This window comes from Alexandromys fortis, unplaced genomic scaffold (assembly GCF_014885135.2).
Source record: "Alexandromys fortis isolate MF-2015 unplaced genomic scaffold, M_Fortis_MF-2015_v1.1 scaffold_218, whole genome shotgun sequence".
Taxonomy (NCBI): Eukaryota; Metazoa; Chordata; class Mammalia; order Rodentia; family Cricetidae; genus Alexandromys; species Alexandromys fortis.
In genome coordinates this window covers 1,341,935-1,354,805 of record NW_026068112.1, presented here as the reverse complement: position 1 = coordinate 1,354,805, position 12,871 = coordinate 1,341,935, and the positions used below count along the sequence as shown (strand labels likewise).

At 50.7% G+C, this 12,871-nt stretch overlaps 2 protein-coding genes across 5 annotated transcripts in view; one reads left to right on the top strand and one right to left on the bottom strand.

Moving 5' to 3' along the window:
- Positions 1 to 2,981, top strand: part of Lysmd1 (LysM domain containing 1) — a 6,249-nt gene extending 3,268 nt beyond the window's left edge. The window contains exons 3-4 of the mRNA XM_050124637.1: positions 1,073 to 1,434; positions 1,795 to 2,981. Of these exons, the coding sequence (XP_049980594.1) occupies positions 1,073 to 1,434; positions 1,795 to 1,933 (501 nt within the window). The 3' untranslated portion in view covers positions 1,934 to 2,981. The remainder of the gene's footprint in view (positions 1 to 1,072; positions 1,435 to 1,794) is intronic.
- On the bottom strand, positions 2,982 to 6,157 carry Tnfaip8l2 (TNF alpha induced protein 8 like 2). 4 transcript variants are annotated; one of them, XM_050124643.1, is made up of 2 exons: positions 6,060 to 6,157; positions 2,982 to 3,996 (listed from the first exon to the last, which is right to left on the bottom strand). In XM_050124643.1, exon 2 carries the CDS (start codon positions 3,966 to 3,968, stop codon positions 3,414 to 3,416), a length of 555 nt encoding a protein of 184 aa, XP_049980600.1. In that variant the 5' UTR covers positions 3,969 to 3,996; positions 6,060 to 6,157; the 3' UTR covers positions 2,982 to 3,413. The 4 variants fall into 4 exon arrangements, with proteins under 4 accessions (XP_049980600.1, XP_049980601.1, XP_049980602.1 ...); XM_050124644.1 differs by having other exon boundaries at positions 2,982 to 4,017; positions 6,060 to 6,147; XM_050124645.1 differs by lacking the exon at positions 6,060 to 6,157 and adding an exon at positions 5,283 to 5,398.
- Between the last annotated feature and the right edge of the window lie 6,714 nt (positions 6,158 to 12,871).

Below are 12,871 nucleotides of genomic sequence, written 5' to 3'. Positions count from 1 at the left end.
AAAAAAAAAAAAAAAAAAAAAAAAAAAAAAAACAGGAAAAAGAAAGGTACCCTACCACACCTAGCTCAGCTTTGTTATTTTATTTTAAGTTTATTTTTAGTGTTTTCTTGCATGTATATCTGTGTGCCATGGGGGTGCCTGGTGCCCCCAGAAGTCAGAAAAGGGTTTTGGATCACCAAGAACTAGAGTTATGGATGGTTGTAAACCACTGTGTGGGTGCTGGGAATTGGTCCCCCTCTGCAAGAGCAGCCAGTGCTTTTAACTATTAAAACCATCTCTCCAGCCCCTCAGCTTTAATTATTAGTAATTAATTTATTGTTATTAATTATTTAGTTATTAGCTTTAAATACTAGTAGCTTGTTCTGTTTCGTTTGAGACAACGTCCCTGGGAACTCAAGCTAGCTTCAGACTCTTCTTGGCTGCCCCTAGGGAGCTAGGGTAGGAGGCTTTTGCCACCACTCCTGTTTGCTGCCTTAAATAAATGAAAGGGTTGTAGGTTGTTTTTCTTTTTGTTTTCTGCTGCAATAATTTTTTAAAAATGTGAAGGTGTCCTAAGACTAGAAAATAGGAAAACGGTAAAACATGATTAGCATCAGCCTTTATGCTTGAGCTGGTGTGTCATGGAGTCAAAGACTTGTACAACGACTTAAAACGTTTGCATTGGTGGCTTGGAAGGATGGCCCAGTGGGTGCAGGCATGAAACAGTGCAGCAGTCTTTGGGCTCCACTGAAGTGCACATATCCCCACCACCATACCAACGACAAGAGTCCTAGATCCTGAGCCAGGCTTGGTTTGACGTTAGCTTGGCCTACATAGTAAAAAAGAAGACAAAAAGTTTGAGATGCTATATGAGATTGGTGAATTTAGCCGGGCAGTGGTGGTGCACGCCTTTAATCCCAGCACTCAGAGGCAGGCGGATCTCTGTGAGTTTGAGGCCAGTCTGGTCTATAAGAGCTAGTTCCAGCACAGGCTCCAAAAGCTACAGAGAAACCTTGTCTCGGGGTGGGGGGGAGGTGGATTTTACTGTCGGTCATTCATTTTGGGTGTTTTTTGTTTTGTTTTGTTTTTTAAGATGGAACAGATTAAGCGCACAAACCGCCTTTATACTAACGACTCCATCTTCCTGAAGAAAACCCTCTACATTCCCATCCTGACAGAGCCCAGAGACCTGTTTAATGGTTTGGATTCTGAGGAGGAAAATGATGGAGAGGAGGAGGTACGACCCAGGAAACATGGTGCTGGTTCACTTTCAGGGAAGAGGAAGAATCAAGAGTCCGGATCAGGCCGGGCCAATGGCGAAGCCCTCCCGCCACACCAGGAAACCTCCACACCCATCCATGACCTTTCTGCCTCTGATTTCCTTAAGAAGCTCGATTCACAGATCAGCCTATCAAAGAAGGCTGCTGCCCAGAAGCTGAGGAAAGGGGAAAGTGGGTGAGTCTCCAGCTGGCCCCTCGAAGGCCCTGCACAAACCCCTCTCTTTTAGCGAACCACAAACTAATAACAGAATGGCCTGGAAACGGAGGATATCCTTTTCCCCATATGGTTCCGAGGCCATGAGCAGAGCCAGTGGCAACTGGAAGGGGGTGAGGCAGTGGGAAAGTAGGTTCTATGGCCTCTGTGTTCTCACAGTTCTCCCTGAGGTAAGAACTGTGCACAGTGTGAGGACAAGCGGTTTTCCCTGTGACATTGAGACTCTGTCCATCTCATGAAGCAAAGGAAGGCAGCCCCCCACACCTTGTACTGGGTCCATTCTCAGGTTCTCCCTCACTCTTGCTCTTTCCTCACCTGCAGGGTCCCTGAGGAGGGCACAGGGCTCCACCTCGGCTCCCCTAGGACGCAGCAGCGAGCAGTGCTCGGTCCGGTACCACTGACCCGGACCTCCCGGACCCAAACACTGCGGGATCAGGAGGATGAGATCTTCAAACTCTGACGGTACCACTGACCCGGACTTCCCAGACCCAAACACTGCGGGATCAGGAGGATGAGATCTTCAAACTCTGATGTCCCCGGACTGATGCGAGAAGCAGGCTGGGAAGGAACAGTTGAGCGGGGAGGTGTCTAAGGTGAGGCTCAAAAGCAGAGCTTCCCAGCCTGCCTCATTCCTCTCCCGCCATCTTGCCCAGCTCTGTCAAGATTTCCTCAGCTGGGGACACTTTTTGCCAAGAGTTGGGAATGGGAACAGAACTCTTCCCAGTTCTTGGGCTGAATCTAGCATTGTGCTTTAGATTCAAAGGCTCCTTTACAGCCTTACTGTCTCTCCCACCACTCCGGGTCAGAGCAGGGAGCAGAGGACCCCCACCCCCATCTTAAATGACGTTACCTAATTTATTTGGTGCTATATTGAAGTAATATTTATTTGCTATATCTAACTCCCTCCTCCTCTTAACTGAAATAATGTGATTTCTGTATCATTGAAGAGAGGGAAAGCCAGAGCCGGGAGTGGGCGGCTTACCCTTCCCGCCTCTCGCCTCCCGAGGGCGGCTTACCCTTCCCGCCTCTCACCTCCCTAGTGAGCATGCTACTGAGGCCAGGAGAGTCAGTGACACTCACCAGAGACTGGTGGACTGGACCTGCGCCCAAGGTCGGGTCCTAAGTGAGCAGTCCCTCTAACTCTTGACAGTTCTTGGCTCTGAGAGGAAGCAGTGGGGCGGGGTACTGACAGCCTCCCAGTCCACCCCTTCACCTTCTTCCCTCTCCTGCTGGGCTAAGGGGTGGAAGAGGATGCCTTGGGGTGCAGGAGGCAGTTGCAGAGCACACCCCAGCCTGCCTATGTTCCTCACCTCGTATCTCTTTGTAATCGGTAGACCCGATCTGCAGTACAGTGTGTCTTTGTTCCTGAAGTTGAAGAATAGGCATAGCAGCTCAGTAGTACTGGAGGCTGCCTGCTTCTGTTCCCAAGTGGGAACCGGCGAGATGAGTCCTCGCCGCTATGTCCAGCCTGAGTGTGGAGCTGGGGAGATTAAACAGTGACCCCTGCGCGTGTTTTAGTGGTTTTATTTCCCCTGTGCCTCCCCTCCCCCGACTCCTTCTAGAGACTTTGGAACCCAGCTTCTGGTATGTGTCCAAGGGCTCCCTCCAGCTCGAGGAGATCTAGAGGCCTCTGACCGCCGCCTTCCTGCTTCTGGCCTTCCGTGCCCCCTTCCTTGGGTTCGTGGAAGAGGAGGATCCCGTTTCGGGCAGTCCTCCTGGGAGAAACAGACCCGAGTTTCACTTCATCTTCCTCAGTCAGCTGTTTCCTTTGCTGGCACGGGATGGGAGAGCCACCTCAGTCGGCCCATTGCTGTGCTCTGCCAGCAGTTGGGGGTGGGAGCAGCCTGGGCGTCAACAGCCTTGGGGGAGAATGAAGCCAGGGATTGAAAAGCGCTTGAGCAGGGTTAGAAAGCCCGGTCAGTCATTTTGCCAGAGTCCAGTCAGAGCTTCCCCTCGTCCAGCAGCTTCCGGAGCCCGTCACAGATCTTGCCCAGGTGCTGAGTGAAGTCGGGCCCATAGAGGGCTGCCAGCAGGTCAGGGTCAGAGTAGTGATCAAACACGTGCCTGATGCGGTCATGTGACTTGGGGGTGAGGTGGTGCTCCACCAGCTCCAACAGAATGTCCCGGCACTCTCTGAGCAGGCCCGCTAGCACAGCAGCCTCGAAGGTGAAGTCCACCTCACCAAAGCTGAGCGCGGTCATCGCGCCCTGCCGCAGCTTCTGGCGAAAGCGTGTAGCCAGAGCCAGCTCCCCAGGGCCAAAGCAGCCACTGCGGTGCAGCACGGCCACCTTGACAGCCACCTTGATGAGGTCTTTGAGCACCCGCTGTGCCTTAGGCCGGCTGTGCGTGTACTCCTTGGACACGCGGTAAAGCTCATCTAGCACCTCGCTGCTGGTCTCGTCCATAAAGAGATGAGCTGCGGACCGACCAGCCATTTTACTCAGTAGCTTCTTCTCTGCTTGTAGCGCCAGACTCTTCGAGCTGAATGACTCCATGGCACCGGGGTGGGTATGTGGTCAGTCCCTAGAAGAGGCCACAGGCGTCCTTAGAGAAAGAGAGAGAAATGGCTTTTCCCCATTTTCTTTGTTTTGGCTGCTTTGTCTTCCCTCTCCCCATGGGGCCCCTCCATCCTGTAAGCCTTGCTTCTGCTTTTCCCTTTATTTCTGTAAACTCAGACTTGTGCCTCTCCAAAACAGCACAGAGGAGCAGGGAGAGCCTTGGCCGGAGGAGTATGGTCATAATTGTTTTTTTTTTTTTTGTCTTTTTAAGATTTATTTATGTATTATGTACAGTGTTCTGCCTGCGTACCTACACCCCAGAAGAGGGCACCAGATCTCATTGTAGATGGCCCTGAGCCACCATGTGGTTTCTGGGAATTGAACTCAGGACCCCTGGAAGAGCAGTCAGTGCTCTTAACCTCTGAGCCATCTCTCCAGCCCGATAATTGGGTTCTTAGAGCGGGAAACTACTGCCACGATGGAGAGCCTAGTGCCCATTTGGCAGGGAATTTGAACAGATACCAGTTACGGATGCTAAATGTGTATCCTGCATCAAGAAACATAGGCACTACCCTCGTGTCTCCAGGCTTCAGATCAAAAAAGCCCATGTCAGTAGGGTACCCTAGAACCTTAAAAGAAGTGGGATTATACAGGTCTCTAGAATCCTAATAAGAAGTCTTGGTGCCAGGCGGTGGTGGTGCGCACTTTTAGTCCCAGCACCTGGGAGGCAGAGGCAGGTGATCTCTGTGAGTTCAAGCCCAGGCTGATCTACAGAGTGAGTTCCAGGACAGCCAGAGCTGTTAAACAGAGAAATCCTGTCTCGTGGGGGGTGGGGGAGCACTTGGCATTTTCAGAGGCCTACTGTGTGCAGGTGCTTAATATGAACTGTCTCGGTTTCCAGTCTCCAGGCTAAGAGAACTTCTTGTTTGTTGTTTGTTTGTTTGTTTGAGACAGGGTTTCTCTGTATAGTCAGTCCAGCCTGTCCTGGAACTCTCTCTATAGAGCAGGCCTGCCTCTGTCTCCCAAGTGCTGGGATTAAAGGCATGTGCCACCACCGCCCAGCAAGGCTAAGAGAACTTAAGCTACTTGTCCTGGTAAATGAGAAACCAGCTTCGAGGAGCGGGAGAGGTGGCTTGACCCACACACTCATAGGCGACTCACCATTGCCCATAACTCCAGCCTCAGGGAAATCAACACCTTTGGCCTCCCCATCCACACTCATATACATAATTTAAAATAAAACAATTGTAAAAAATATTAGGCTACAAGTTAAATAATCCCCCCAAAGCCCCTTCAGTCAAAGAGTGGTACCAATGAGGTGTCAGCCCACTAAGGAAGGCTGGGCGGCAGCGGTGGGGTTGGAGCTGAGGCCCTCCCGGTGGTGGAGCTGGTGCCTAAGGCGAGGCCATGGTCCTCCACTGTGCTTCTGCTTGTTTTGCTTCTTACTTCCCCCTCCCCTGCTCTGCAGGATGTGGCTGTGACCGCAATGAGGAGCAACCTCACCCTCTCCCCCAAATGAAAATGGGAGTCTGAAGAGGCAGAGGGAGACTAGCCAGGGGGCTTTCTCCTCCAGCTGAACCACTCCACCGGGAAGCTGTAGCCTTGATTTGTTCCTGGCTTGCCCTGGGCTCGGTAGGACTGCCCTCCACAGTGGGGGTGACTGCTCCACATGAGCCTTCCTGCCTTCCTGGCCCCCCATTGCCCCTACTGCCATCTCCAGTTAGGTCCCCGGCCTCTCAAGGTCTCTCTGTCTCTGGCCTTCTCTTTCTAGCCTCTACATCGTCATCCCCGTGACCCTCGAGCCTAGCCAAGCTTTCCCTCTGTGCCACTGTCCTTCCATGCCCAAAGAGACTTTACGTCTCTAAACCTCCGCCGTGCCCCACTGTGCACCTCCATTCCCTCAGCCTGCACTCAGCCCTCATCCAAGGCCAGGTCTCTCTTCCAGATATGCCTTGTCCCATCCGCTGCAGTGGTTCTCGTGGGGACTCAAGGATTCCCCAATACAGAAAGGAAGGTCAGGGTAAATGGGTAGGAGTATCCCGCACTGTCACCCCAAAACCTGCCCTTCTCTCACAGCCACCCTCTCACCTGCTGGGTGCTGGGTGCCAGTCTCGCCTCGGTTGTTCCTGAGAGCTAACAGAATGGAGAAGCTCCTAAGAGGCCCTTTGGTCTAGCCCCACCCCAAGCCCCGCCCACCTACTCTCAACCTCCGGTTCATCATCGCTGTCACCAAGAAGTCTCGTGTCCCCGAGAGCAACCTAGAAATAAGACAAAGGTCAGAAGGAATGGAATTCTGTAGGAAGCGCGGACTCTGAGGTGGGAGGGGCCGATTGCACCCCCTCCGCCTCAGCTGCTTCTTTCTTGCTGCCTAATATTCTTGTGGTACTGAGAATTTTCAGATTTTTCATGTGGGGGTCGGTGAGGGAAGCGCTGAAGGTCATCGAGTGGTGCGGAAGAACAGCGTTGTCACAAGTGTCTTCAGGCTCGGGCAGGTGAGATTGGCACAGCCTGGCCTGGCCTCCAGTACGGGCAGGAAGCAGGTGCCAGGGTCAAGGCTGCTGAGCCATATGTGACCAGCAGGTGTCAGTATCGAACTGAAACACTAGTGGATCAAGTACAGCGCCTTGCAGCCCTTAGAGGGCCTAGGAAACGAGGGCGCCAGTGAGGCGAAAGTATTTGCCATTAAGAGTCTAGCAGTGGGCCGGGCGATGGTGGACAAGGCCTTTAATCCCAACACTCGGGAAGCAAAGGCCGGGGGAAATCTCTGTGAATTCGAGGGCAACCTAGTCTACAAGAGGTAGTTCTAGGACAGCCAAGGCTACATAAAGAAACTGCTTTGCCAGGCAGTGGTGACTCACACCTTTAATCCCAGCACTCAGGAGGCAGAGGCAGGGGGATCGCCGAGCTCGAGGCCAGCCTGGTCTAGAGAGTGAACTCGAGGGCTGCAAAGTGAAATCCACCCATACCTCCAGCTCCAGGGGCCCAGTGCTCTCTTCTGACAGAGTGTCCTGTGTGCGCATGCTCCTAGACATGTATTTGCACACACAGAGACACTAATCTTCTATGTCTTTTTAAAATTTATTTATTTTTGTGTTTTTTGAAAGATTTATTTATTATGTATAGAGTGTTATGTCTTTTTAAAACTTGTTTTGTTTTTAAGATATACTTATTACATAGATAGTGTTCTGTCTGCATGTATGCCTACACAGCAGAAGGCACCAGATCTCAGTACAGATGGTTGTGAGCCAACATGAGGTTGCTAGGAATTGAACTCAGAGCCCCTGGAAGGGCAGGTCGTGCTCCTAACCTCTGAGCCAGCTCTCCAGCCCCCAGCTTGTCCTTTCCTGCACTGCTGTGGCCGTGTTGGTGTTTTCCTGCTCCAGTGTACCCTGCGGGGTCTGCGGCCACCTCTTCCTCTGTGTCAGCCTTCACACTTCTGACCCCTCTGCCGAGAACTCTCCCCAACTCCCAGCTGGTGCCCCCCATACCCTCCCACTCATCCTCCAGGTATCAGCCCTCATGCCTCTGCCTTCTGAGTGAGTTCTGGGGTTACAGGTGTGTATCACACAGGCTGTCCTCGTCCTCCAGACTGCTTAGCCTGTGTTCTGTAGTCCTCCAGCAGCACAGACTGCCCCATGGGAGCGTGTGTGTCAGTGTGAGGCCAGAAGCTGACAGTGGGCGTCTTCTATGGGCGCTGGGGTTCACCTTTGAGCCCCTGGGATTCTCCTGAGCCTCCTTCCCCTAGCACTCATACCATCGTGACATGTGGCTTTTGGTGGGTTCAAGGGATCCAAATTCAGATTCAGGTCTCCATGTCTGTACTGCAAGCACTCTGCCCACCGAGCCACCTCCCGTGCCCCACACCTCCCTATTGTCATGTGTGACTTTGTTAACGACCAGACCATGAACACATGAGGGCATCTGTGCCTTACCCTGCTCATAGACCCCTCCTGGGGCAGGAGATAAGGGACTGTCAGGAAACTTGCTTAGGAAGCTGCTGGCCAGGTAAGCTAAGTTCAATCCCCGTAACCCAAATTTAAAAAAGAAAAGAAGAAAAAGGTCAGATGGTGTACACGTTAATCTTGCGGCACTGGGATGGCAGAGACAGGGGATTGCTGTGGCTCACTGGCCACAATAGACAGCTTGGCTCACATGGCTAGCTGCCGGACAATGAGAGACCCTGTCTTACAAAATAAGGGTGATCTAGGTGTGGTAGCACACACTCTTGATCCCAGCACTAGGCAGCAGAGGCAGGTGGACCTCTGAGTTTAAGGCCAGTCTGGTCTGTCTCAAGTTCAACCAGGACTATATAGTAAGACCCTATATCAAAAAAAGTGGGGTGGTAGGGTGTGCTGACACTTGAGAAAAGACACCCCAGGTTGACCTCTGACCTCTACATATACACGCATGCACATGTACAGGGGTGAATACACACACACAAAGACGATGGTAAGGAAGAAATGGTAGCAGGTGACAGTTACATGATATTGTTCTTATGGGAAGGTTTGACTTTTATTGTTTTTTTTTTTATTTTATTATTTATACAGTATTCTGTCTGCTTGTATGCCTGCAGGCCAGAAGAGGGCACCAGACCTCATTACAGATGGTTGTGAGCCACCATGTGGTTGCTGGGAATTGAACTCAGGACCTTTGGAAGAGCAGGCAGTGCTCTTAACCGCTGAGCCATCTCTCCAGCCCCGACTTTTATTGTTTTTGCTTTTGCTTTTTGAGACAGGCTTTCACTGGCTGTCCTGGAACTCACTCTGTAGACCAGTCTGGCCTCAAACCCACAGAGATCCACTTGCCTGTGACTCCTGAATGCTGGGGTTAAAGGCATGCACCGTCATGCATGGCTTCTTTGTAGACAGGCTGACCCTGCACTCACAGAGCTTTCTGACCCTGACAGAGTGCTGAGCTTTGGTGTGTACGGCCACTCTGCCCCACACCCTCCCGCCCTTTTATTTTCACCTTGCCGGGAAATTCGCCCAGGGCCTGTGTGCGCCAGGCAAATGTCCTGCCGCTGAGCTGCATCCTGAGCTCAAGGGCAGCCTCCTCTCTAGTGTGCGTTCCAGGACCACAGAGAAAGCATCTTGAGAAAGAAAAGAAGAAAGCTAGCATTTTAGCCGTGTAGAAGAGGAGCAGACCGTATTGATTACAGATCTTCTGGCTTTGGGATCCTTACTGTGTTCCTGGGGGTTTTAGGCTACAGGTGTGGTGACACAGGTCCCTACTGCCAGTGCTGTGGCAATAGAGAAAGGAAGAAGAGCTGTCTTGGCTCTACAGTGTGTTTCAGGCAGCCCCCTGCTTCAAAGAGCAAGAACAAAAGTCTAAGCACGTGGTCTGATTTATGTCTGTGAGCCCTCTCGATCCCGATATTCACAGTAAGGCTAGCCCTTGGGAGACTGGAGCAGGAAACTTGCTGAGCGGACCAGCCTGGGCTGTGAAGTGAAACCTTCTCCAAAACTAAATTCACACACATACATGCATACAAAGACGTTTTAAAAGATTAAATGATAGCCTGGTGTGGGGGCACATACTTTTAATCCATGCCCTCCAGAGACAGAGGCAGGTCGATTTCTGTGAGTTTAAGGCCAGCCTAGTCTACTTGGAGAGTTCAAGACCCAGTGGGGCTGCATAGTGAGATCCTGTCTCAAAAAGAAAACAAAGTTAAATGATATCTTTTGGGTTTTATATTTTATTTATTTATTGGTTTTTCAAGACAGGGTTTCACTGTGTAGCGCTGGCTGTCCTTGAATTTACTCTGTAGACCAGGCTGGCCTCAAACTTGCTGAGATCTGCCTGCCTTTGCCTCCCAAGTGCTGGGATTAAAAGCATGTGCCACCTCTGCCTTGCTTGTTATTGAATTTTTAAAGTGAAAGAGTTTATTAAATATGCTGCCAGAGGAGCCACAAATCAGAGTCCATCGTTTGATTTTTGTTTTGTTGTATGTAGCTCAGGCTCACTTTAAGCTCATGGCTAGAGACTGAGTTTGCCGGGCAGTAGTGGTGCACACCTTTAATCCCACTCAGGAGGCAGAGATAGGCGGATCTCTTTGAGTTCGAGGCTAGCTTAGTCTACAAGAGCTAGTTCCAGGACAGGCTCCAAAGCTACAGAGAAATCCTGTCTCGGAAAAAAAAAAAAAAAAAGAGTCTGAACTCAGGGCTTCACATACTAAGTATGACAGCCATCACTGGCTTGTCCTTAATCCAGCTGAGGTTCAGCATGGTGAAGATCTCTTTCATCAGTCAGGCAGGAATTCGGCCTGACAAAGATGGAGCCGGTACACGGTTTGTAATCTACCCCACCCTGCCTGGCCCCTTTCTATCTTTGATACTTTTACTTATTCCTTTACTTATTGATTGCCAGACATTATAACTAAATGCTTGGGATAAGAAGACAAAAGACACGTTGCCCGCTGGGCGTGGCTGCTCGCAATGGCAGTGTGAACTCTGGAGATCGTGGGTGTGGCCACACGGTGATAGACAGACACGAGGAGCTCCAGGCTGGCAGGATCACAGAGTGCGACCCTGCTTGTTGCTGTTTAACCAAAATTCCTGTTTTTGTTTATTACATTTCTCTGAGAAGAATGTATTGACCTTCTGGGTAGAATTTACTCGCCAGGACATAACTCATTATTCTTCTGTGAGAGCCAGCGCGTGGCCTCTTCACTGGTTCTGAGTCTGACTCCATTGTAGTCCTGGCCTGCCCCGAACCATACAGAAGTCCAGGCCTGGTGACACACACCTTCAATCCCAGCACTCAGGAGGCAGAGGCAGGTGGATCTCTGTGGTTCAAGGCCAGCCTGGTCTACAGAGTGAGTTCCAGGACAACCAAGACTATACAGAAAAACCCTGTCTTAAAAAAAAAAGAAAAGAAAAGAAACAAAAACTAACCAGCCAAACAAACAAAAAAAAGTAGTTCAGGCCCTGGATCTGAATGCTTGAATCGTAGTTGATAGTTGATACCCAGGTCGTTGTATTCCTAGACCCCAAACCTGGCATCTCTAGCATCTGGGAAGTTATCTTCATAGCTTTGCCAGGATTCCTTCTGCCCGGGCCCTGCTGCGCAGTGAAGAGCGGTCTTTTCATTTCTCCTGATGCCAAAGCTTGTGACTATGAAGCTCCTTTCAGCCTGATCCTGTGCCATGATGAGGAACAGGAAGAGCAAATTTCCTTTTTTTTTTTCTAACTTAGTTAGTTAGAGACAGTCTCACTATGTGGCCTTCACTCTGTAGACCAGGCTGGTTTTGAACCCACAGAGATCCACCTGCCTCTGCCTCCTGAATGCTGGGTTAAAAGCCTGTGCCACCACCCCTGGCTAATCCCTTTTTTAGACTGAGTGGTGAGTACATCTTAGAGCTGAAATGGAAACAGCCAGCAGGTATTTGTCTAAGTGGGAAACTCATGCACAGCAGAAGACCTGAGCTGGACCCTGGGTTCTCGGTGAGAGGCTCTCAGTCAGTCATTGCAGCAAGCGGGTGGGGATTGTCTCGGCCGGGGAGAATGCACCGCAGAGGAGCTGCCCAGGGATGTGACCCTAGAGACCACCCACACTTAAGGTGAGGTCGACGAAGCTGTTCACAGATTTGAGAAATATTTATCAAGCCACTTGTCTCTGTCAAGAGAAAAAGAACCCTCTGAGGTCAAAGGGGAGAAGATTTTAAGGAAAGAGAGAGGTCAGTGGGGTCGAATGCCATACTGGGGACAAAGGGCTGAAGGCTGAAGAGCTGTTCAAGAGCCGATTGTGACCAGGAGGTCGCTGGCAGCCTTGGTGACAACAAACTCTGGGAACTAGAGGAAGCAAAAGGAAAAGTGATTCAGGATTAATGAGAACCCAGGAAATAATCCAGCAACAGTTTGTCACGCAGAAGTCACACACTAAATGCAGACATGGACCAAGAGAAAGTCTGGAGTTCTCATTCTGTTTTGCTTTTGGTACACTGTTGCCTCAAGCTCAGGCTCTCCTCCGTTGGAATTGTAGACATGTGCTACTATGGCCATCTGAAAACCTGGCTGACCCAGAGCTTTGGTGTGTTTTGGGCAGCACTTCAGTAACGAGCTGCAGTGTAGCCCTCGCTTATTTTGAGACAGGAGCTCACATTATAGCCCGAAACTTCCCACAATCATCCTGCCTCCTGCCTACCTCAGCCTCCTAAATTATTTCTCATACTGGTCTTGAGCTGCCCAGGTTAGTCTTGAATTCCTGATTCTTCTGCCTCTACCTCCAAAATGCTGGGACACACTGAAACACATATGCACACACGCATACACACACACACACACACACACACATTGAAGGAAAGATGTCAGTAGAAAAGAAAAGCCGGGTGTGGTGGTGCATGCCTTTAATCCCAGCACTTGGGAGGCAGAGGCAGGTGATCTCTGAGTTAGAGCCCAGCCTGGCCTACAGAGTAAGTTCCAGGATAGCCAGGGCTCTTTTACACAGAGAAACCCTATCTTGGGGGAAAAAAAGCCAACAAAATAACAACAACAACAAACAAACAAAACAAATGGGCAAACAAAACCATAAGGAAAGAATTTTTTTGGGGGGGGGGTTTCGAGACAGGGTTTCTCTGTGGCTTTGGAGCCTGTCCTGGAACTAGCTCTGTAGACCAGGCTGGTCTCGAACTCACAGAGATCCGCCTGCCTCTGCCTCCCGAGCGCTGGGATTAAAGGCATGCGCCACCATCGCCCAGCCTCATAAGGAAAGAATTAAGCATACAGAAAAGAATGGACTGTTGAGATGGCTCAGAAGTTAGGAGCCCTGGCTGCTTTTGCAGAGGACCTGGGTTCAGTTCCCAGCATCCACATCACACCCACCTACAACTTCTGCTTCAGGGGATCCAGCAGCCTCTGCTGACATCCACAGGCACTGCACACATGTAGTACACGTACATGCAT